Source organism: Phalangium opilio, unplaced genomic scaffold (assembly GCF_054372755.1).
Source record: "Phalangium opilio isolate 3A_F unplaced genomic scaffold, DU_Popi_V2 ptg000209l_1, whole genome shotgun sequence".
NCBI classification, from domain to species: domain Eukaryota; kingdom Metazoa; phylum Arthropoda; class Arachnida; order Opiliones; family Phalangiidae; genus Phalangium; species Phalangium opilio.
Window position 1 is genome coordinate 18,391,536 of NW_028324217.1, and position 23,835 is coordinate 18,415,370.

Below are 23,835 nucleotides of genomic sequence, written 5' to 3' on the forward strand. Positions count from 1 at the left end.
GAAAAATTGCGTAGCTTTTGAAAGAATATTGAAACCAATACGAAGATAACAAAAGTGATAACCATGTGTGGGTTAATTTGAAAAAATTCTTTGGAAAAAAAACCCCCTGAAAATTGGGAGTAATTTTTCCTTGTCACAGTGTGATTACTAAACAATAAACAATATTTATGTAAGGATGTAACTACAACTGCGCGCAATTCTAAATTACTTATATAAAAATGCGGAGCTTTTAAGAAAAACAATTTTCGGCACAAAATTCAACAACTTCTTTGTTTAGAAAACAAACGCAAAAATTTGAACGAAAAAAAAAATAAACAAATATTTGTGAAGTTACACTCGTTGTAACAACTTAATCTGAGCAATTGGGATCCAACTCAGGAAAAAGCTGAATTAAAATACCAGTAGTGGTTTCCATATTTCCTAAGTAATTAGAGTCCTTCAATATATTAAGGAGGTTTTTGGCCAAGTTTTTACTGACAACGGTACGAGCGAGGTAATATTTCAACAGATTCGTATCGTAATAAGCCAACGTTTCGATAATGGGAAGATGATCAAATGAAGATAAATTCTTGGCATAACTCTTGGGCTCAATACTATCAATTACCATTTTGATGGACACAGCGTCTTTGTGTTCAGTCAATCCAGAAATGATGATATCAAAGAACCATGAATCGATAACTTTATTTAATTCTTCTCTTGGGAATCTGGTCCAACAATATCTGAACAAAACCCCACGGTTGTAGCGTCTGACAAACTCGAACGCGCCATCAGCAAACTCTACCAAATCATTGCGGTTTGTAGCTTCAATGGCGCCTTTCATTTTGCCAATGCAATGGTCCAATGCCTTTAGAATATGTGTATTTGGCCACGCGAAGTATGATATGTTCATCAATAACTGTTTAGGTAGTTCAATTTCGGATACTAATTTGCACATTTGCGTGTAATTTAATTGACTAAATAAATATCCCAGACCTGATGCTTCTGAAAATTGGAGAAAGTCGTCTCTTGAATAATTCGATGGTTCAAAAATAATATCCAACGCCTCAATTTTTTCATCTTCACTTAAATTATTAAACAGAAATTTTACTGTTGATTTTCTAAAATCTAAATCAAAAACAACCCTGACGAAAAATTTGACATCAATTGACATCTCTTCTAACAAAGGGCCTAAAAAGGAACTACGCGGCATGTCCAGCAAGTGTCCGTCTAGTTTATGGATCCAGTATTGCACTATAAAATTTTCATAATTGAAATCTTTTAACTGCCGCTCTTCTCTGATTCGTGGCCACAGTTCTCTAAGTTCATCCTCCAAACAATATGTGCATGCCATTCTAAATCTGAATGACAAATCAAGGTCAGATTGATTTTCTAGTAGTAACCTGGCCATCTTTGGTCGATTCAATGAGCCTTCAACAGTCCAGCTCAAATTGGCGAGTAGGTGTTCCAGGATAGTTGTAGTGACGCGGTTTATGATTTCGGAAAGCCAATCACATATTTCATCTCCTACCTCTTCCAATATCACCATGGTCATTTCTTTAAAAAGTGTTGGTATGTTGGAGTGCTTCAGATCGTCAATCGCTCTGTTGTTCAGTGACTCGAGGTTTAACCGAAAAGGCAGAGTATATCGCAAGTATTTTTTATTTGAATTAACCCATACTAACGAGGCGAATTTAGTCAGGGCTTGGCGTTGTAGCGAAATCATAGGCAAGCTCCATTTTGAATTGTTCAATACGACTCGTAATAAATGGGCGTATTCCCTATGTGTAAAGACTTCAAATATCGAATCTTCAAAATTTCCGATAGCGAACAATAGTTTTAACTAAGTTTTTTCGATTAAAATCAGTAATCCATTCATCAGAAATCCTCGCTTTAGTTCAAATGCGAATTGACTAGGACAATAAAACCTAATTTAGAACTAGAGGTTATAAGGAAATTGTCCCACGCGGCCACGCCAAACCAAAAAAACATGCATTAATGCAGTCATTATAAAATAAAACACAAATCGTTGCCTACGTTAATCAAGGCCTGTGCGCGGCGCCGATTTTTATTTTTATTTTGGCAATTTAAGTTGCCAAATTCTCTCATCCAAGGCGCTATTAGCTGGACCTGGAGGCGCTAATAGCTGGACCTAAATAGTTTGAAAATGTTCATTTTGTCGCGCTTGGAATTTTAAATACTCATTTTCGCGCGCGTTTTGGTCCAGCTATCAATGAAATCTCGCGGTAAAATAGGGAGAAAATAAGAAGTCGCGTGTCATAAAAGTCCCCCCCCCCTTTGAAGCCATCGCGCACAGGCCTTGATTAACGTAGGCAACGCACAAATGCATGCAGCCAGAGCAAAATAAAACATTAAAAAAAGGGATTTCTAAAATGAAATACAACTCCATGCATCTTGCAAGGTGAACTATTGCTAAAACTTATCACGATGTGTACATATAGTTAATTGTAATTACCGACAATTATCTTTAATTTGTCTAGCTTCACAGCTTCAAACAATGGTTTAAAATATGTATGCATTTAACAGCCACAGTCAAACGTTAGGCTATGATGAAATACTAATTAAACGAGTACCCAACTAACATATTTAAGTTAATGCCAATTAAAGGAAATGCCACCCCAAATGCCTCCCAAAACAAGCTATAATTTCCTTCAACGAATGGATGATAGAACCCTATTTCCGCCCAAACGTAGTTTTCAAGCACAAAATAAACATCCATAAATGATGTCGTTTCGGCACAAAAGTAAATTAAGAACAGAGGGATTATAAATACCTTTGCAAGTAGCCAATTCCGAACACTCGATGAATACTTTACTAATTACTAATTACATTAAACGACGCGTTTTTAATAGACAATATTCGGCGACATGTCACGTCGATATCGCCAAAGCGTTTGACTCTGTTCCCCACCGTCGACTCCTTGCAAAACTTCAAGCTTACGGCGTCACAAATAATATTCTTCGGTGGCTAGAATCGTATCTTCTTGATCGTTCTCAAGCAGTCCGGGTTAGTGATTCCCTGAGTGATTTCTTACCTGTTACCAGTGGCGTTCCTCAGGGAAGTGTCCTAGGCCCCTTACTATTCCTCATTTACATCAATGATCTGCCCATTGACCTAACATCCCCTCTTTGTTTATTTGCTGACGATCTTAAAATCTTCCGCGTGATAGACTCATATACTGACGTGCTCACCCTACAATCTGATCTCCATAAGCTTGAGGTTTGGTCGACACGTAACGGTCTTTTCTTTAACGAAACCAAATCATTAGTCCTAACTTTACAAAATACCCCTTCAGACCTAGATTCACCGTCCCCTTATTTTCTTTCCGGGCAAAACATAAAACGTGTTAATGAGTGTCGAGATCTGGGTGTCCAAATAGATCATAATCTAAAATTTCATTCCCATGTGAGAAAGACTTGTGGTCGCGCCAAAGGTTTACTAGCCATTATCAAAGCCAATTTCCCAGGCATCACCCCTGAGTTTCTGACCCGCATTTATACCTGCTACGTTCGCCCAGTCCTAGAATTTGGTAGCCAAATCTGGAACCCTCACTCAGCTCTCGACATTCAACAACTAGACAACATTCAGGGTTCCTTCTCTCGACTACCGCGTATCCTAAAACATCAACCCAGAGACAGTAGGCTATCTACCCTTGGTTGGCCTTCTTTGACTACTCGTCGGTCTTACCTCGACCTAATCAGTTTATTCAAAATCCTAAATTGCCCCGACCAAAGATTCTTTTCCGCTGCTCCCTCGTCTATCCCCACCCGTGGTCACCATAGAAAATTATTTCGTCAACAGGCCCGTAAAAATCAACTGAAGCACTCTTTTTTCCATCGGTTGGTCCCCATCTGGAATTCCCTACCCCCTGAGATTATCTCCCTAAAATCACTTGTGCCATTTAAAACCAAACTTAAACACCACTTAAACCTTTAATTAATTCCCCTCACAATTTTCAACCTAAGAAATCGCAGCTGTAAGGCTTCATTCAGCCCTAGCTCGTATCCCCCTTCAGGAGCAAAAAAAAAAAAACGTTTCACCGCGGTTTTGAAGCAGACGAGCTAAGACGGCTTTGTTTGGTCATAGCCTCCTGGATCACGCGATTCGCGGACGCAGGCTGCTCGCGCTCAGAGCCGGAAATAAGAAAAATGTCTAATAGGACAGTCTGGGAAATAGCACACTTCCTCTGATCCAAAACCAGTTTATTAATTGCTTGAACTAGTTTTTTATTCAAAAAGTGGGGGTTATTGGTCCTCTGGACCAGTTTATTAATTGCAATTCTATAGGGGAACAAAGGCTGGGACCACTCCGGAGACCAAAACAGTTTATTATTTCGGACACTAGGGGGGGGTCACTGGTCCCAAGAACTAGTTTTAAAATTATCCTTTTTTCCCAGACTGTTATAGCGGAGCCTCCGGGATGAGCTAGGCCCATGCATGTCAAATTTTATGTGGGGAAATATCCAGTTTGTTAGGAAAAATATTTTCACCATAGATGGCACTTATTTTTCCGTTGTGACAGGGGTCTTCCTTAAATTATCGTTGATATTTTAGGGGTCAGTCATAAAATTTTTATGATAGAGAAAAGTTTCATCCTAAAATTAACGTAAATGTTTTTGGGGCTATTCACTTTTTACTGAATCTTTTGGTTAGATGGTATTGGTGACAACAAAATAAATTATTTCAATTAAAATAATTCAGTAAGAGTTATAAAAACGTATACTTACAATCCGCGACCTTGGCCCAAATACTTAAGCAGTCCAAAACTAGTTTATTAATTGCTCGGACCAGTTTATTTATTCCAAAACCTGGGGTCAGTGGTCCCAGGGACCACTTTATTAATTATCGTTTTTGGAAAAATAGGCGGTGGGACCAGTTTATAAATTTGGGGTTCCTTTTTAGAATTTTTCTATCTTAACATATTTTCTACCAATTCTACTCCTAGGTAGTTAGTACTCCTTGGCTACAACTTCCCTACCAAACTGGCTGGGAAAAAGCACACTTCCTCTGGTCCAAAACCAGTTTATTAATTGCTTGGACTAGTTTTTTAATTCAAGAAGTGGGGGTTACTGGTCCTCGGGACCAGTTTATTAATTGCAAATCTATTGGAGAACAAAGGCTGGGACCACTCCGGAGACCAGTTTATTATTTAGGACACTAGAGGGGTCACTGGTCCCAAGGACTAGTTTAAAAAATATCCTTATTTCCCAGACTGCTACCAAAGTTTTGTAGTCTATTGAGCAGGCTAGGAAATAAGACAGGTTTACAGGTCAAAAACCAGTTTATTAATAGCTTGGACCACTTTTTTATTCAAAACGCGAGGGTCACTGGTCCCAATGACTAGTTTAATAATTCCTACTTTTATTAAAAATTGATATGGGGACCTCTTTAATTATTTTCATTTTAACATAAATTTCGACTCCAGGAGTCCAGTTGTGTATACAACCCTAAGCCGAGAGAGATTTTTTTAGAGGAGAGAACGACCACAAGTCCTGGGACCACTGACCAGTAGAAAAATAAATTGGGGAAGGGTCACTGGTCCCGGGACCAGTTTCATATTTAAGACATCAGGGGTACGTTCAGTAACGAAAATCTCAAGGAAATCGCTGTTTTCTTGATGTGTGGTTGATGGGCTCGAGACGTCACAGTGACGTAAAAGGCTGTTGAACGGAAAAGTGACACTTTGAAGTTAGCGCTGGTTTAGAAAATGGAGTTTGGGAAACGTCTTACTGGCCCTCAAAACGTTACGAAGCGCAAATTTCTCTTTTTAAGTATAAACGAGCTTACAAATAATGAAATTGTTTAAGAAAATTATGTCTATTTGAATGGTAGAAGTAGTTTTGTAATGAAAACTAATACAATTACTGTAGGTATAACATTATTGGAATTTAATTTTTAAATCCCGCGCCAACCTTTCGTCTGTCAAGTACGTTCAGTAACGAAAATCTCAAGGAAATCGCTGTTTTCTTGATGTTGACTTGATGGGCTCGAGACGTCACAGTGACGTAAAAGGTTGTTGTACGGAAAAGTGACATTTTGAAGTTAGCGCTGTTTTCGAAAATGTAGTTGGGGAACTTGGGGAAACGTCTTACTGGCCCTCAAAACGTCACGAAGCGCAAATGGCGCTATTCAATTATTAAAACGACCTCGCAAAAATCCATTTTTTTAAGAAAATTATGTCTATTTGAATTGTAGAAGTATTTTTGAAATAAAAAACTAATACAATTACTATAGGAATAGCATTGTTGGAATTTAATTTTTAAATCCCGCGCCAACTTTTCGTCTGTCAAATTTTCAACAGTCAAGCGCTACGTCACGCCATCAAAAAAACCATATCGATTAGATGGTTTTTTTGATGAGCAAGCGCTGAGCATCATGACGTCAAAACCGGAAACATGAAAAAGCGTACAGTGGGGAAAATTTGGCATCGCTTAGTAAGCGCTGTCATCAAAGAGGGTTACTGAACGTACCCAAAAGCTACGTCACGCCATCAAAAAAACCATATCGATTAGATGGTTTTTTTGATGGGCAAGCGCTGAGCATCATGACGTCAAAACCGGAAACGCGAAAAAGCGTACATCTCACATCGCTTAGTAAGCGCTGCCATCAAAGAGGGTTACTGAACGTACCCCAGGGGTCACTGGTCCGGAGGACTAGTTCAGAAATAAACCTTATTTCCAAGCCTGCTATTGAGTGGCTGTGGGCCAGGGTGGGAAATAGCACACTTCCTCTGGTCCAAAACCAGTTTATTAATTGCTTGGACTAGTTTTTAATTCAAGAAGTGGGGGTTACTGGTCCTCGGGACCAGTTTATTAATTGTAAATCTATAGGAGAACAAAGGCTGGGACCAGTCCGGAGACCAGTTAATTATTTCGGGGAATAGGGGGTCACTGGTCCTAAGGACTAGTTTAAAAAATATCCTTATTTCCCAGACTGCTGTGGGCTTTGGAAAACGTTAAAGCTGTCTGCTAGAGGTTCTCTTTTTTCGCGTTTGTACTTTTTTGTGAATTCCTTTACTACGGTAACGGTTCATCCTTTAATAATAGTTTATTGATTTTCAAAAAGGGTATCCATGTACAAGAAAAGCGCTTAATAAAAGTGGAAGCTTTTTCTCCCAAAGACCCGAAAAACATAAAAAACAGAACAGTGTGAGTAACTGTGAAAGAAAAACGTTCATATAAGCCTTGGCTGGTAAGAATCGAACTGAGGGGAAAACGCTGAATCTTTCTTTATGGCCATGTTTTTTATTATCATTAAAATGTTACGTATGTTATCTAAACAGGGAACTGTACAAAGTATGATGGATTTGAAGGATTGTCGTGTTATGGTCGAACGTTTAAGCTGGTAAGTGATGGATATCAATAAGGCATGTTACGGATCCAAGCCTATCGAAACTATTATACCTTGAAAAGAAAATGATCTTTCTTGCTATTTCAAAAATAAAAAATACTAGCAGAATAAATAATTTATACGAAGCTAGTTGTATTCAAAAAAGGGATCGACTAATCTGCTGAATGTCTGAACGTCTGAACTGCTGAAAATAGTAGAATTCCTACTATAAAATTCTCCCAACCTACCAAACCGTAAACTGTCTGAACCTTTTTGACTATTTTGCTGAAATGCCGAATTCTGAACACTGAACATTGAAATAAAAGTAAGAGATCGTCTGAACCTTTTTGACTATTTTGCTGAAATGCTGAATTCTGAACCGTGAACTTTGAAAATGAAGTAAAATAGAGACCGTCTGAACTTTTTTGACTATTTTGCTGAAATGCTGAATTCTGAACCGTGAAATTTGAAATTAATGTAAGATAGAGACCGTCTGAACTTTTTTGACTATTTTGCTGAAATGCTGAATTCTGAACCGTGAAATTTGAAATTAATGTAAGATAGAGACAGTCTGAACTTTTTTGACTATTTTGCTGAAATGCCGAATTCTGAACCGTGAACTTCGAAATTAATGTAAGATAGAGACCGTCTGAACTTCTTTGACTATTTTGCTGAAATGCCGAATTCTGAACCGTGAATTTTGTAATTAATGTAAGATAGAGACCGTCTGAACTTTTTTGACTATTTTGCTGAAATGCCGAATTCTGAACCGTGAACTTCGAAATTAATGTAAGATAGAGACCGTCTGAACTTCTTTGACTATTTTGCTGAAATGCCGAATTCTGAACCGTGAATTTTGTAATTAATGTAAGATAGAGACCGTCTGAACTTCTTTGACTATTTTGCTGAAATGCCGAATTCTGAACCGTGAATTTTGAAATTAATGTAAGATAGAGACCGTCTGAACTTTTTTGACTATTTTGCTGAAATGCTGAATTCTGAACCGTGAAATTTGAAATTAATGTAAGATAGAGACAGTCTGAACTTTTTTGACTATTTTGCTGAAATGCCGAATTCTGAACCGTGAACTTTGAAATTAATGTAAGATAGAGACCGTCTGAACTTTTTTGACTATTTTGCTGAAATGCCGAATTCTGAACCGAAATTAATGTAAGATAGAGACCGTCTGAACTTTTTTGACTATTTTGCTGAAATGCCGAATTCTGAACCGAAATTAATGTAAGATAGAGACCGTCTGAACTTTTTTGACTATTTTGCTGAAATGCCGAATTCTGAACCGTGAACTTTGAAATTAATGTAAGATAGAGACCGTCTGAACTTTTTTGACTATTTTGCTGAAATGCCGAATTCTGAACCGAAATTAATGTAAGATAGAGACCGTCTGAACTTCTTTGACTATTTTGCTGAAATGCCGAATTCTGAACCGTGAATTTTGAAATTAATGTAAGATAGAGACCGTCTGAACTTTTTTGACTATTTTGCTGAAATGCCGAATTCTGAACCGAAATTAATGTAAGATAGAGACCGTCTGAACTTTTTTGACAAATTTGCTGAAATGCCGAATTCTGAACCGTGAACTTTGAAAATGAAGTAAAATGGAGACCGTCTGAACTTTTTTGACTATTTTGCTGAAATGCTGAATTCTGAACCGTGAACTTTGAAACTAATGTAAGATAGAGACCGTCTGAACCTTTTTGACTATTTTGCTGAAATGCCGAATTCTGAACCGAAATTAATGTAAGATAGAGACCGTCTGAACTTTTTTGACTATTTTGCTGAAATTCTGAATTCTGAACCGTGAACTTTGAAATTAATGTAAGATAGAGACCGTCTGAACTTTTTTGACTATTTTGCTGAAATGCCGAATTCTGAACCGAAATTAATGTAAGATAGAGACCGTCTGAACTTTTTTGACACTTTGCTGAAATGCTGAATTCTGAACCGTGAACTTTGAAATTAATGTAAGATAGAGACCGTCTGAACCTTTTTGACTATTTTGCTGAAATGCCGAATTCTGAACCGAAATTAATGTAAGATAGAGACCGTCTGAACTTTTTTGACTATTTTGCTGAAATGCCGAATTCTGAACAGTGAATTTTGAAAATGAAGTAAAATGGAGACCGTCTGAACTTTTTTGACTATATTGCTGAAATGCCGAATTCTGAACAGTGAATTTTGAAAATGAAGTAAAAAGGAGACCGTCTGAACTTTTTTGACTATTTTGCTGAAATGCTGAATACTGAACCGTGAACTTTGAAATTAATGTAAATTCACGGTTCAGAATTCAGAATTTCAGCAAAATAGTCAAAAAAGTTCAGACGGTCTCTATCTTACATTAATTTCGGTTCAGAATTCGGCATTTCAGCAAAATAGTCTCAAAAATTCAGAGGGTCTCTATCTTACATTAATTTCAAATTTCACGGTTCAGAATTCAGCATTTCAGCAAAATAGTCAAAAAAGTTCAGACGATCTCTTACTTTTATTTCAATGTTCAGTGTTCAGAATTCGGCATTTCAGCAAAATAGTCAAAAAGGTTCAGACAGTTTACGGTTTGGTAGGATGGGAGAATTTTATAGTAGGAATTCTACTATTTTCTGCAGTTCAGACGTTCAGACATTCAGCAGATTAGTCGATCCCTTCAAAAAATGGGTTTGAGGAATTTCCTAATCTTGAAGAAAGTTGCAGTGTCAATTGTCACAATCTTTTCAACTAGCTAAGCATAAGCTTTGATAGCGAAAGCTACAATTTTTTGGGAAACCTTTCTTGTTATATGTTCGTTTTCTTCTGTTTGAAAAATTATTCTATTTTAGGGAAGATTTACAATTTCACAAACTCTCTGCACAAAATTCCGAAATGAGTTTAGTAAATCTTCAAAGGTTGGCGATTAAAGAGGTATTTGAGAGATTATTGCAATATTGGCTGTTTAACGCAAATATAAAATTAGGGAAACTTGGTTTTTAGGAAATGAAGACTGAGGAAGATTGTAATTATGATCACTTGAGCAAAGATGATCTTATCAATGAAGTTAAAGCCAGGGATGATCGAGTCAGGGAACTGGAAGCTCAGGTATTTATTACTAGTGTGAAATTAAGAACAGAAATACGAGACCCTTTTGGTATCATAGCCCACTTTAAATGTACTGGATGAGTTGTCGAACCATATGTCCCTTAAAGTAGAACCAAACTCTGTGGGTGGGTGAATAATTAAGTTTATTTGTGAAAATACCAATCAGGATTGGCTCTGATTTTAAGTAACAGGCGGCTCCATTATCACCCCTAGCATGCTGGCTAATCTTCTGGACACGAATTTTACCTTGCCAATGGCAGGAACCAATCAGACCTAATGCACTAGGTCCCATTGGTTCCTGCCTTTGGCTTAACTAGCCTTTACCAAGCTTAGCCACTGTGTAGTAGAAAAGCCATCTTTAAGGGGCGTCAACGAAGCCGCCCTTTGCTTTAAGGGGATTTTTAACATATTACACATCCCTCTTGAGTAACAAAGAAATGCAACAAGGACCTTTGTTCTATCTTGCTTGCCCCTTTAAAATACGCTCAGACAATGAAAGTCCAAAGAATATTTACTGTTATAATGAAATCTTATTTTGTTTAGCGAAATGTTTTAATTTCAAACATGGAAAAAGAGAGAGTGAAAACAACGTTAACGATAAATAAACAAATAGACGAAATTGAAAGACTCAATAGGGTCAATAAAGAGTTGGAAAGGAGAATCAAAGATTTGATGGTATGGAACATTTTTCATTTTAATGGTCGATGGGAAAGAGTTACTCCAAAGGTTAAGAGTTGATTGTTTGAAAAATAGGAGAAAAGTGGCATGGATCAATTAGCTAACGATGAATTAGTGAAATCTGAACCCGTTGAAAATGATTCGGGAATTAATGGCCAGGAGTTATCTCTTCCAATTGTGATGCACTGTGTCGAAGCTGTCAATGTCCAAGGCATGCTGGTTAGAGAAGATATTAGTCAAGAATCGCCGGATTCTGAGTCTCAATATGTTGCCGAGGTTGGCAATACAAACGAAACTGAAATTATCCCAAAAAAGTCTAAAAATGTGGGGATTATAACGCGAATTACGAATGCGTGTGTCCCTAAATTGATATACAGTGACAATTCGCCACTTTGTTTACCTTCGCCGAAGCTCGAGGTCGAAAACCAATTGAAAATGCCTCTCGACACAACGACGGAAAGTGATTCGTCACGAGAACCTCTTGAGAACAATAACACAATTATCGATTCTTATCGTAAATCACAAAGTGTTGCAACAGAGGGAGAAACTGACGAAAGAACAACTCGATCAAAGGAATTTCGTGTTCCTGAATTGAATGTTGAAGTCGAAAACCATTTGGATCTTTCTCTTGGCGCAAATGTCGAAAGCGATTCACTAGAATTAGCCGTAGAAAACGATCTCGATGATAACCAATCCAGAATAACCTTGACTGGTGCGAAGAAAACTGATAGACAAAATCGAAGTATGGTGCTGTGTCAGTTGCCAAAACTGAAGCGTGTTGATCCAAGGTCTCTGAGTGTGCCACCGTGTGTTCCTCTTCTAGAACGCAACCCAAATAAACTGTCAGAATTGACCTCCGTCTCTATGGAAATCAATTTACCCGAAGTTCCGATCGAAGTCGGAAATAATAGTTCGGTGTCCAACTCGGAGACATTTCAAGAAATCGCTCCAAAGAATTCCGAATCACGTTGTTCGGAAATTGGTAAGTCATTTTATGCTTTAATCGTCTGAGTGCCTAGAGTGGGGTTTCATATTCCTACTACTCCCAATGGTGGAAATATGCTAATCAAATAATTCTGCCATCTCGGTGTATAGTCTAATGGTGTTTTCCATTTTACTGCTCTGAGATCGCTCTCGATTTGCTCTAGACGACATGAAATGCGCTTCATTTCTTGAGCTGCGTTAACAATTGTCTTTTTCCGTCGTAATCGTCGCTACAAATTTAGCGAGCTATCTATTATGTACTGATTAGCACCGATGGGATCTTGGGTCCAGCGCTCGGTAAATGGAAAACAGAAATCCGAGCGCGAGCAGATCTAGCGCCTAAGCTTGAGCGCTAAGTTGAATACGCTATTGGCGATGCTGCTATCTTGGTGAAAAACGGAAAAACCTATTTAATACTCCTGGTAAAGGCAGGCAGATCCCTATTCCAGGGTTCGTGCAGAACCCGTATAAAAAAAATTGGGAAATATCTCGAGGATTTGAGGTGTGTCGTCATAAGTTTCCATCTTGGATTCTTATCCAAAAATATCGTTCGACGAGTTCTACTTTCCATCTCTCCTCCACCAGTCTGGGAAATAACAGGGATGCCAGATTGAAAACCTTCAACCCGCCAAAATCAAATTGGAAACAAGCCCAAAAAACCGCCAATCGGTATTTCGAAAAGAAGCCCAAAAACTGCCTAAGATCTAGGCTATCCAGCCCAAAACAAGCCAAAAATTTATCGTGAAAATTTTAAGTTAGTTTTTCTTTTAAAAATTTCAATGCATATTCTATACTGACACCATTTTTAAAACGCAAAACAAGATGAAGCCACTTTATTTAACCATAATTTGACGAATTATAGGCTACACAAATGGTTTGACAGCACCATTTGTCAGTTTTTTTTGGGAATTCTAATGATCTTCGCCTATTGGCGGTATTTTAAGTACAGAAAGCTAAAGAAAAACCCCGACAAGCCCAATTTCCAGCCAACAGCCAACCCTTTTATTTCAAGCTAATATTTTTGAGAAGAAGCCAAATTGGCGGCTTTCCAGCCCAATATGGCAAACCTGGGAAATAAGGATATTTTTTAAACTAGTCCTTGGGACCAGTGACCCCCTAGTGTCCTAAATAATAAATTGGTCTCCGGAGTGGTCCCAGCCTTTGTGCTCCTATAGATTTGCAATTAATAAACTAGTCCCGAGGACCAGTAACCCCCAATTTTTGAATTAAAAAACTAATCCAAGCAATTAATAAACTGGTTTTGGACCAGAGGAAGTGTGCTATTTCCCAGACTGTCCTCCACTTTAATACAGAACTAGCTTTCACCCGCGGCGTGGCTCGCGTGTAATAAGAACTTGCATGAAAATGATATAAAGAATGGTTAGATTTTACTAATGACTAACCTTTTTGAAGCACCCTAGGAGCGAAGGCACTCAGTGTTGCCCGTCAGCCCGTCGGGACATTTTTTATTACTTTTCATGCTTAGATTATTCCATAAAGAATTGTTTTAAAATTTCTGGCCGCCATTTATAAAGATGACAACAAACTGAACCCAAAAGACCATTCAGCCCGTCTATAGGATAAAGGAAACCAGTGTACAAAATATTTGTGAAATTGGTTGAAACGCGCGGACTTTGTTGCATAGAGAAGATTTTTACATTTTTGGGCGCCAAATATTAAGCTGGCGGCGGATTGGAAATATCTTTCTTGGTACGCGCCTACTGCTTATGGGTAACGTTCCTGCAAATGTTCAGCCTTCTAGGGTTTGGGCTGGGCGTTGATTATCTGTCAGTCAGTCAGGACTTTGATTTATATAGATATAGAAGATATGGTTGTCAAGGCCTTAAATGTACTGAGTTTTTTTTAAACTTGTTTTGTCATCCTCGCCGTAACTTATTCGAACCAATTATGCAAAACAATTTCTTAGGTACGAGATAAACATTTTACGTTCCAACGCTAAATTGTTATTTGAACATTTCCCAAAAATTATTTAATGGGTTAAATTCGCCTGGGGCGTTAATATAAGAAAATGTTAAATAACAGTGACCTGTCCCTAGTCCCTACTGTCTTCTCGCCTACGCTTTTGTCAAAGAGGTTGTCCTTATCCATGATTTATTTATTTAATGAACGAATTAAACTCCCGCTAAAACAAACGACGTTTTCAAAAACGTTCAAATCAGTAAAAATATCCGAAAAACTAGTGAACTCTCTACCGATAAAATAGTGTTCAGCTTTTGGACCTAATTTTATCTTTAAACTTCTTTTCAATCGTTTTGGTTTGTAAATACCCAATAACAGTGGCATCAAGCCATTAGGTAGTAATTCTAGGTGCGTGGGGTGGTGAAGTGGTTAGCACTTTCGCCTCGCACCAAGAGAGTCCCGGGTTCTATCCTGGACTGTGGCACGGGGTGAAAAACTTGGGTGGAAACCCTTCAGCATGGAGTTCTGAAAGTTCTCTCCCTACTTCTTAAAGGATCTTTCCTGCGCGGCGTAACCCGGTTTCTCCTTCCCATCGAAACTTGCTGAGGTTAACGGTAATACTTAGCATAGGGCGCTGTCGGAAAGCTGTGACGTAGGGGCAAGCCACCACCTCTCTATGCGTTGAAATCGTGACCCGTTGAAATATAGCCCACTGAGTAGTATGGACGCGCAATAAAGCTAGATTATTATGTATGAGAACCTTTAAAATGACCTCTTCACAAGGGTCTTTCACTCCTTTCTTATCGCTGGTACCATAAGAAAATAATATATAGCTCTCTATAAGTATGAAACGTAGTACATTTTCATACTACAGCATTTGCTTCCAAATTTGGCGCGCTTACTATTTACGACCCATGGGAGAAGTTTTGGCACTACGAGTAAAGGGGGACGAAACCACCGCCGCCACCTAAAGTGTCCGCGAAAAGCACGATGGGCCGTGGAATTTTGGCCACGCCCGTAGAGACACGAGACACTCCTTACCTCGTATGTGTAGGGGCTAGCCTTGGTCGTTGAAATCTCGCGCCATCTATTAATTTATTATTATATTTTTGACATGCACTTAATCAGTGATAATTATCGTAATAATAACTTAAAGACCTTTAACGATTTAATTACATTATAAAATTTTTTTCATAATAGGAGGCTTTAGAAACTTTCTTTCAATGGAAAAAAATGCTGTTTACATGCTTTAAATGGAGAGTTTCATACTTATAGGGAGCTTTATATTAATTTCTTATGCTGGTACTTATTTCGACCAAAAATTCGGAGTTTTTTTGTAGCTGGATAAAATGAGATATTGTTTCTGGTTACGCAGATTTTTGTAACAATAAGTTTTATCTATCGAAGGGATATCCACATTAGTTATTTTTAAATATGTGCCAGTTGTACTTTATTTCACATATGTGGAAAATATAACATTAATAAGATCTCGGGGGTGCCATTTGCCAGACAGAGAAACAAAGTGAAAACTAGACATTAGAAAAGAGAGAGAGGGGTGCAAGAACGATATAAATTGGTAACTTGTGTTCACTCAGCATCAATACGACCTTTCTAGTTTCGCGCCGAGGTTTCTCCTGCATTTCAGTTGATGTTCGTTCATCCCCTTTTGGTTGATGAGGTCGTTTACTCATCGGCTAACGCCTTTATCAGCAATGTTTCTTTTCTTTAACACTGAGTTTTCGTAGAGGCCTTAGCATTGCATTTTTTATGAAGTGCGCTTGAATGTTACTGTATTTTTGATACTATGTTGTAAATGGTGTAAGTGTCGTTTTTATATTTCGTTAATAATTTTCTGCAGGAAAATTCAAGAAGAAACGTTCAACTCGGATCAAATATTCTGCTGAATATAAAAGGGGTCCACGTCACATTAAGAAGGGTAACGAAGAAAAAGGCTTCAGATGTGATCGGTGTGACTATGCCAGCACAATGAAGAGCTGTTTGATCACACATCGACGCATTCACAGTTGTGAAAAACCCTTCAAATGTGATCAGTGTGACTATGACAGCACTCAAAAGTATAATTTGATCGCACATCAACGCATTCACAGTGGTGAAAAACCCTTCAAATGTGATCAGTGTGAGTATGGATCCACGCAGAAGGTTCATTTGATCGAACATCAACGCGTTCACAGTGGTGAAAAACCCTTCAAATGTGATCAGTGTGACTATGCCAGCACAATGAAGAGTCATTTGATCAGACATCAACGCATTCACAGTGGCGAAAAACCCTTCAAATGTAATCTGTGCGACTATTCCAGCGAACAGAAGAATAATTTGACCAAACATCAACGCAAACACAATGGTGGAAAACCCTTCAAATGCCATCTGTAAGACTTTAGGTGGACTGGCAAGAGTACTTTCATCAGGCATCAACGCGTTCAAAGTGGGGGGGGGCCCTTTCAATGTGCTCATTGTGACTTTACTAGCGCATGAAAGTTCGTTTTGATCACACATAATACCCTTCATAAAAGAGAAAAACCCTTCAGACGTGACTTGTGAATTTGCCAGTAAATATAAGAGTTTTTCTATCGGACATGTCCGCATTCACAGCGGTGAAATACCATTGAGATACGATTGCCCGACAGTAGAGAAAAACCCTTCAAATGTGATCATTGCAAATATTCAAAATAATTCTAAATGAAAAGTACCAAGTAGTAGTAGTTGAATGTCCGTTATTCATTTTAAGTTAATACTCTTTATTTTGAAATAATGTAAATATTTTACTTAATATGATGAATTTTATGTAGAGTGAATTTTAATTGTTTGAGTTTTTCATTTGTAGAAAGAAAATGTTGTTGAAGAATTAAACATTCTAACTAATATTAAAAATCATTAATCGTGTTAAATTAAATCAATTTTCAGAAGGTAATTTCAATTGAAGTAAGTTACCTTACCTTGGAACATTCTGAAAAATATAGTCAATTCATGGGGCAACATCATACTCCTATTTCTTTCATATGAGCTGAAATGAATCATATAACCCTTGCTTGTATTGAGAATGAAAGATCTATATATGTTGAAACGTCTTCAATATTATGTTTTTGGGTCTTCGGGAGCCTTTTGAATATATTAGAGCCCCTTAAGATACCTTGTATTAGACATATCAAAAAGATATCTAGAAACAGAGCGCCGTGAGAAGTCTTTTGTTAGACATATCACTAGATATCTAGAAATACAGCGCCCTGAGAGAAGCCAAAAAATTAGGGTATTAAGCAAAGAGCATTTAATCCCAGAAGTCTTAGAAGTAGAGCGCCCCATCCCAGGGGTCCGACATTCCAAAAAAACGTACGAGATTTCGTGATTTTTGCCAAAGATTTCGTGATTTCACGATTTCACAAAGATTAAAGCAGGAATGAAGCTGAGACCACCTAATATGGCTACCAGAACAGCGGTAAGACTTGGGAGGGTGTCACGTACTACTATCCCATTGCTACTATAACCAGGCGGCACCTAAGGTTTATGCCCTCCCACCGTCTCCCCCCAGTTCGAATAGGGCGAACGGGAGCGTGGGAAATAAGGCGGTGGCACAGGGCAAATGACCAGTTTAAAAATTGCCTGGACCAGTTTAAAAATTAAATCGGAGGGGGTTCAGTTAAATTCAATTGGTATGCCCTACCCTAGTTGCAATTAAGGAGATGGGGATCATTCAAAAGAGGAGTTCAATTAGAATCTATGTGCTTAATTTGAAGGATATTGACCGATTTCATGATTTTCCCCCGCAAAAACCCGTATTTTAATTAATAATTTCGATTATTTTTGATTAGAGTAAGTCATTTCATGAGGTATATTTAATTCAGAAAATATGGATTGATTTAATTGAGAAAATGTGGATTGATTTAATTGGGAAATATCTACTTTTACATAGCTTATCCGTAAAATTATTAGTTTTCTCTGAAAATGGTTATAGGTATTTTTTGTGGTTTAAGGCTTGAAGAATCTCTGATATTTTACCGACATGATACTGCTAGAACATAGACTCTAGGTACGACCACAGTCACCACTAGGGCTGTGCGAATAGTAATTTTTAAGGTATTCGTCGAATACCAAACAGCAGAGTTTTTGGGAGCCATCTCTCGGCTCGGAATAGGAAAATGACCAAATAATTTGACCAAATAGTGTGAAGTTCAAAAATTCGACCAAATTTAAATTTCTATAAAACTATTCTACCAAATTTCAAATTTATAAATAATGTGACACGGAAAGGTAATTTTGAACAGCTGAAAACTTATTTTTCAAGGAATCAAAGGTTTTATTTTAATCAAAATTAGGTTAGTTGTCAATATTTCCCTACTCGTTTTGCAATGTAGGACCTCTTCCATGATACTATACTTTTTAGTAGGTATACTGTAGTGACATATTATTAGGAAGTTCAATATAGTTAGCTCCGGAGCGAGAAGTTGATATAACCATTACCCTTTAAAACCTTAAAATTTTAATGGTTTATCCTTGTCTATGAACTTCTAAAGACTGAATGGCTGATTCCAGCTATAGCCTCCTAGATCACGCAACGCGGTATACGCGGGTAATACTTAACAGTAGTCACGTCAGAATTTTAAGGCTGTGTCTGCCGAGTCGCGTCATCTATGAGGCCACGGTTCAGACTCCAGCGAACACTATCACAGCGCCCATAGGATAGGGATAGGAGCATGACATTTATGTTCCTTTCTCTATGACAGCGCTCTCAAATTCACAAAATCAACCGAAAAATTCAAAAACTTGTTGCGAATACCAAATAATTTGGTCAATAGACTGTTAAAAACATTGACTTTCAAATTGTTTTATCCGCTATAGAATAGTCGGTTTTTCGAAGCTCATTATTTGGTATTCTAGAATTTTGAAAACCGTTATTCGATTCGTCGGTGCGAATAGTAAACGTCAATTTTGACCAAATTATTTGGTCCGACCAAATAGTAACGAATAGTCTGCACGGCCCTAGTCACCACACTGATCATCAAGATCATTCTTCCGTCTGAGGGGTAGGGCCGTGCAGACTATTCGTTACTATTTGGTCGGACCAAATAATTTGGTCAAAATTGATGTTTACTATTCGCACCGACGAATCGAATAATGGTTTTCAAAATTCTAGAATACCAAATAATGAGCTTCGAAAAACCGACTATTCTATAGCGAATCAAACCACTAAAAAATGAATGTTTTTAACAGTCTATTGACCAAATTATTTGGTATTCGCAGCCAGTTTTTGAATTTTTCTGTTGATTTTGTGAATTTGAGGGCGCTGTCATAGATATAGGAACATAAATGTTATGCCCCTATCCTCATGGGCGCTGTGATTGTGTCCGCTGGATCGTGGCCTCATAGATGACGCGACTCGGCAGACACAGCCTTAAAATTCTGACGTGGCTACTGTTAAGTATTACCCGCGTTCACCGAGTCGCGTGATCTAGGAGGCTATAGCTGGAATCAGCCACTCAGTCTTTAGAAGTTCATAGACAAGGACATAAACCATTAAAGGTTTTAAAGGATAATGGTTATTATAAACTACCGCAGGCTGGGAAATAAGGATATTTTTTAAACTAGTCCTTTGGACCAGTGACCCCCTAGTGTCTGAAATAATTTACTGGTCTCCGGACTGGTCCCAGCCTTTGCTCTCCAATAGATTTGCAATTAATAAACTGGTCCCGAGGACCAGTAACCCCCACTTCTTGAATTAAAAAACTAGTCCAAGCAATTAATAAACTGGTTTTGGACCAGAGGAAGTGTGCTATTACCCAGCCTGAACTACAGTATACCTATTAAAAATAAAGTATCATGGAAGAGGTCATACATTGCAAAACGAGCAGGGATATATTGACAACTAACCTAATTTTGATTAAAATAAAGCCTTTGATTCGTTCAAAAATAAGTTTTCAGCTGTTCAATAGTACCTTTCCGTGTCCCATTATTTATAAATTTGAAATTTGGTAGAATAGATTTATAGAAATTTAAATTTGGTCGAATTTTTGAACTTCACACTATTTGGTCAAATTATTTGGTCATTTTCCTATTCCGAGCCGAGAGATGGCTCCCAAAAACACTGCTATTTGGTATTCGACGAATACCATAAAAAGAACTATTCGCACAGCCCTACTGAGGGGTGTCGACTGCCGGACCTGACGGCGGCTAGGAAAAGGTTAAAGCTATCTGCTAGAAGTTCTCCTGTTTAGTTTGGCACTGTGACTTGTAGTGAATTCCTTTGTTGTTCCTCCTTTAAAGGCATTAATGTAAGTTTATTGATTATTAAAATTAGTATCCATATTCAAAAGTGGAAACGTTTACTCACGAAGACACGAAAGTGAGGAATTATAAACGATAAACGTCATATTAGCCCTTATTGTTTAGAATTTATATTAAACTGAGGGGAAACCCCATAATATTTTGAAGCAAAATGTCACTATTTTACCCCCAAACCTTTAAATTTCACTACTCTTACTGTATTTTAATGATTATTTAGATTAATAGAGCTATCTCAGTTGTGACGTCAGTGTCTAGGTAAAACTTTGGCAGTGGGCGGCCATGTTTTGTACCGCTTTGGTTCTATGGGCAAACAGAGTGCTGTCAGCTGTGACGTCAGATCCAAGGTTAGCAATGAGCGGCCATGACAGTTACCGTTTTTTCTTTATGGGAAAACAGCATGGGTGACGTCACACCGGCGCTTCTGACAGCACTCTATAGCATGGGTGACGTCACACCGGCGCTTCTGACAGCACTCTATAGCATGGGTGACGTCACTTCTGAGATTGCTCTATTTAAACGTATAGTAGTAAAAATTACGTTCTACGAACGTTTATTGGAGTTTTCCATTGAGTTCTGGAGTTTTCGTCTATTTTAATTTTACGTCTTAATTTTGTACCGGAACTCACTATTTTACCGAAACGACAAAGCCAAAAGTAATTTTGAATGTTTTAGCAGACGACGCATTGGAAGATTTCTACTATTTGGAGTTTGAGGTAATTCAGTAAAAGTTGGGTCAAAGCACAGCCCACTCGATCACGCAAGTTGCACTCGCTATAGAAGCCCCTTCAATCAGCCAAAAGTCAAGAATATGACCGATTAGTACTCCTTGGTAAACGAGTCTAAGAATTAGCATTATGTCTATGGGAAAAATGGCGTTTTTTGAAGTAAAATGGGTGTAATTTCGCTTTTTGTGGATCAAATGTCGTGAAAATTTAAGAAAAGGTGCGTAGTAACGTTTTCTAAAGTCCTACAAATTTTCAAGTTTCAAGAGTGAATAGTTTTTCAGTAAAAAAATAAAAACTAGGCCCAACCGATAAAGTTCGTCAAAGCAGTCTACGAATTAGCATTATGTCTATGAGAAAAATGCCGTTTTTTGGGGTAAAATGGGCGTAATTTCGTTTTTTGTGGATCAAATGTCTTGAAATTTTATTGAGAGGTGCGTAGTAACGTTTTCTAAAGTCCTACAAATCTTGAAGTTTCAAGCGCTAATAGTTTTTCAGTAAAAAATTAAAGACTAGGTGCAACCAATCCAGCTAATAACGCCTGAAGGGAATTCCCTTCTGATAACGTTCTTCATCAAAATACTGTATTTAATATCTTATATTTGATTTATTATTACAATTTACTAGTCGTTAAAACAACTTGGCAAATATGTGAAAACCAAGTACTACAAGTATTGGGGGAAAAATTATTTATTTGAAAAATTTGCCCAGCGCGTTTTAAAATGGCTAGAAGTCATCCAGAGTTGAAAAAACCACAAATTGAAAGTTTGATAATTTTTAGAAAAATAACTATTAGTCCTAAGCCTTTCAAAATATTATCTAAATTTTTAGTGTACTTTAATTTACAAATAGTAAAAAAATCAGGAAGCTAGAGCTTACATTTTTCACTTTCCTATAAAAGTTTGTTCATCAACTCGACAATTCCCCCTAACATTTCAGTGCTTTTTGTCTCAAAAATCTAGACTCGTTCATGTTTTTACTAGCTTTTCCACTACATCCCCTCGATTCTTGAAAATGCATGGGTTTTGAATTCTTTGAACGGGCTTCTATAGCGAGTGCAACTTGCGTGATCGAGTGGGCTGTGGTCAAAGCATATTTAGTTTAAAATAGTGTTTCCCGGAATAGTGTTCATAACTTCATATCATCCCTAACTGGTAAGTAAGAATGTGTATTAGCATGTATTAGTGACACTTATGTCTTTGTTTGGGTAAAATGGTAAAATAATATTTCCCAGAAAAGCCTTCAGAACTTCATATAAGCCCTGACTAGTAAGTGACGCCGTTGCCTACGGAATAAGAATTCGTATCCCGTAGGCAACGGTGACGCTAAATCTTTGTTTATGGCGATATTTTTATTATTAGTAAAATGTTTCGGATGTCATCTCGGACATATTTCAGAATAGCTCCTGGTAGCAGGTCACTTTTGTTTTTACGATTATTTTATGAAAAATGGGATGAAAAAAATTATGGTGCAAAAATTGCCAGGACCAGTTTAAAAATTGCCTAGACCCGTTTAAAAATTAAATCGGAGGGGGGTCAGTGGTGTACTTGACCACTAATAAAATTCAACGGTAACTGGGTAACCAGAGTCCAGATGTTATCTCAACTATTTTAATTATCCACTGCTTCATTTTAGCAGACGACGCGTCCTGGTCAATGATCATGGATCAATTTATTTATTCCAGACCAGGGGGGGGGGGAGTGGCTGGCCCTATGTCCAGTTTTAAAATATCCTTATTTCCTACCCTGTACTCCAAGGACTAGTTTAAAAAATATCCTTATTTCCCAGACTGATTGACGGCGGTTAGGAAAAAGTTAAAGCTGTCTGCTAGACTTTCCCTTTTTTGGCGTTTGTACTTTGTAGTGAAATTGCATTCCTTTGTTACGGTAACGGCTCCTCCTTTGAAGGCTTTAATGTATTTTTATTGATTATTAATAAGAGTATCTATATACAAGAAAAGCTCTTAATAAAAGTTGAAGCTTTTTCTCCCAAAGACCCGAAAAACATAAAAAACAGAACAGTGTGAGTAACTGTGAAAGAAAAACATTCGTATAAGCCTTGACTGGTAAGAACCTATATTGAACTGAGGGGAAAACGCTGAATCTTTGTTTAAGGCCATGTTTTTTATATCATTAAATTGTTAAAAACAGGGAAACTCTACGAAGTATGATGGATTTTGTGAAGGATTGTCGTGTTATGGTCAAACGTTTATGCTGGTAAGTGAAGAATAAATTGTAACTTGTACATCAATAAGGCATGTTACGGATCCAAACCTATCGAAACTATTATACCTTGAAAAGAAAAAGATCTTTCTTGCTATTTCAAAAAAATAAAATACTAGCTGAATAAATAATTTATACGAAGCTGGTTGTATTCAAGAAATGGGTTTGAGGAATTCCCTAATCAGGCTAATCTTGAAGGAAGTTGCAGTGTCAGTTGTCACAATCTTTTGAACTAGCTAAGCATGTTTTTCTAAGCTTTGATAGCGAAAGCTACAATGTATTGGGAAACCTTTCTTGTTATATGTTCGTTTTCTTCTGTTTGAAAAATTATTCTATTTTAGGGAAGATTTACAATTTCACAAACTCTCTGCACAAAATTCCGAAATGAGTTTAGTAAATCTTCAAAGGGTGGCGATTAAAGAGGTATTTGAGAAATTATCGCAATATTGGCTGTTTAAGGCAAATATAAAATTAGGGAAACTTTGTTTTTAGGAAATGAAGACTGAGGAAGATTGTTATTATGATCACTTGAGTAAAGATGATCTTATCAAGGAAGTTAAAGCCAGGGATGATCGAGTCAGGGAACTGGAAGCCGAGGTATTT

General features: G+C 37.5%; 1 protein-coding gene across 1 annotated transcript; it reads left to right on the forward strand.

Moving 5' to 3' along the window:
• The first annotated feature begins 10,199 nt into the window (after positions 1-10,199).
• Positions 10,200-23,468, forward strand: LOC149621021 (uncharacterized). Its single transcript, XM_089854678.1, has 7 exons — positions 10,200-10,238; positions 10,308-10,412; positions 11,166-12,072; positions 15,853-16,069; positions 16,313-16,381; positions 23,161-23,226; positions 23,375-23,468. The coding sequence occupies exons 1-7, from the start codon at positions 10,200-10,202 to the stop codon at positions 23,466-23,468; spliced, it is 1,497 nt and encodes a 498-aa protein (XP_089710804.1).
• Positions 23,469-23,835: the final 367 nt, after the last annotated feature.

Coding starts and splice junctions, on each gene's coding strand:
- LOC149621021 (XM_089854678.1), top strand. CDS start 10,200: ATGAGTTTAGTAAATCTTCAAAGGTTGGCGATTAAAGAG. Junction 10,239..10,307: donor AAAGGTTGGCGATTAAAGAG/GTATTTGAGAGA, acceptor CTTGGTTTTTAG/GAAATGAAGACTGAGGAAGA. Junction 12,073..15,852: donor ATCACGTTGTTCGGAAATTG/GTAAGTCATTTT, acceptor AATTTTCTGCAG/GAAAATTCAAGAAGAAACGT.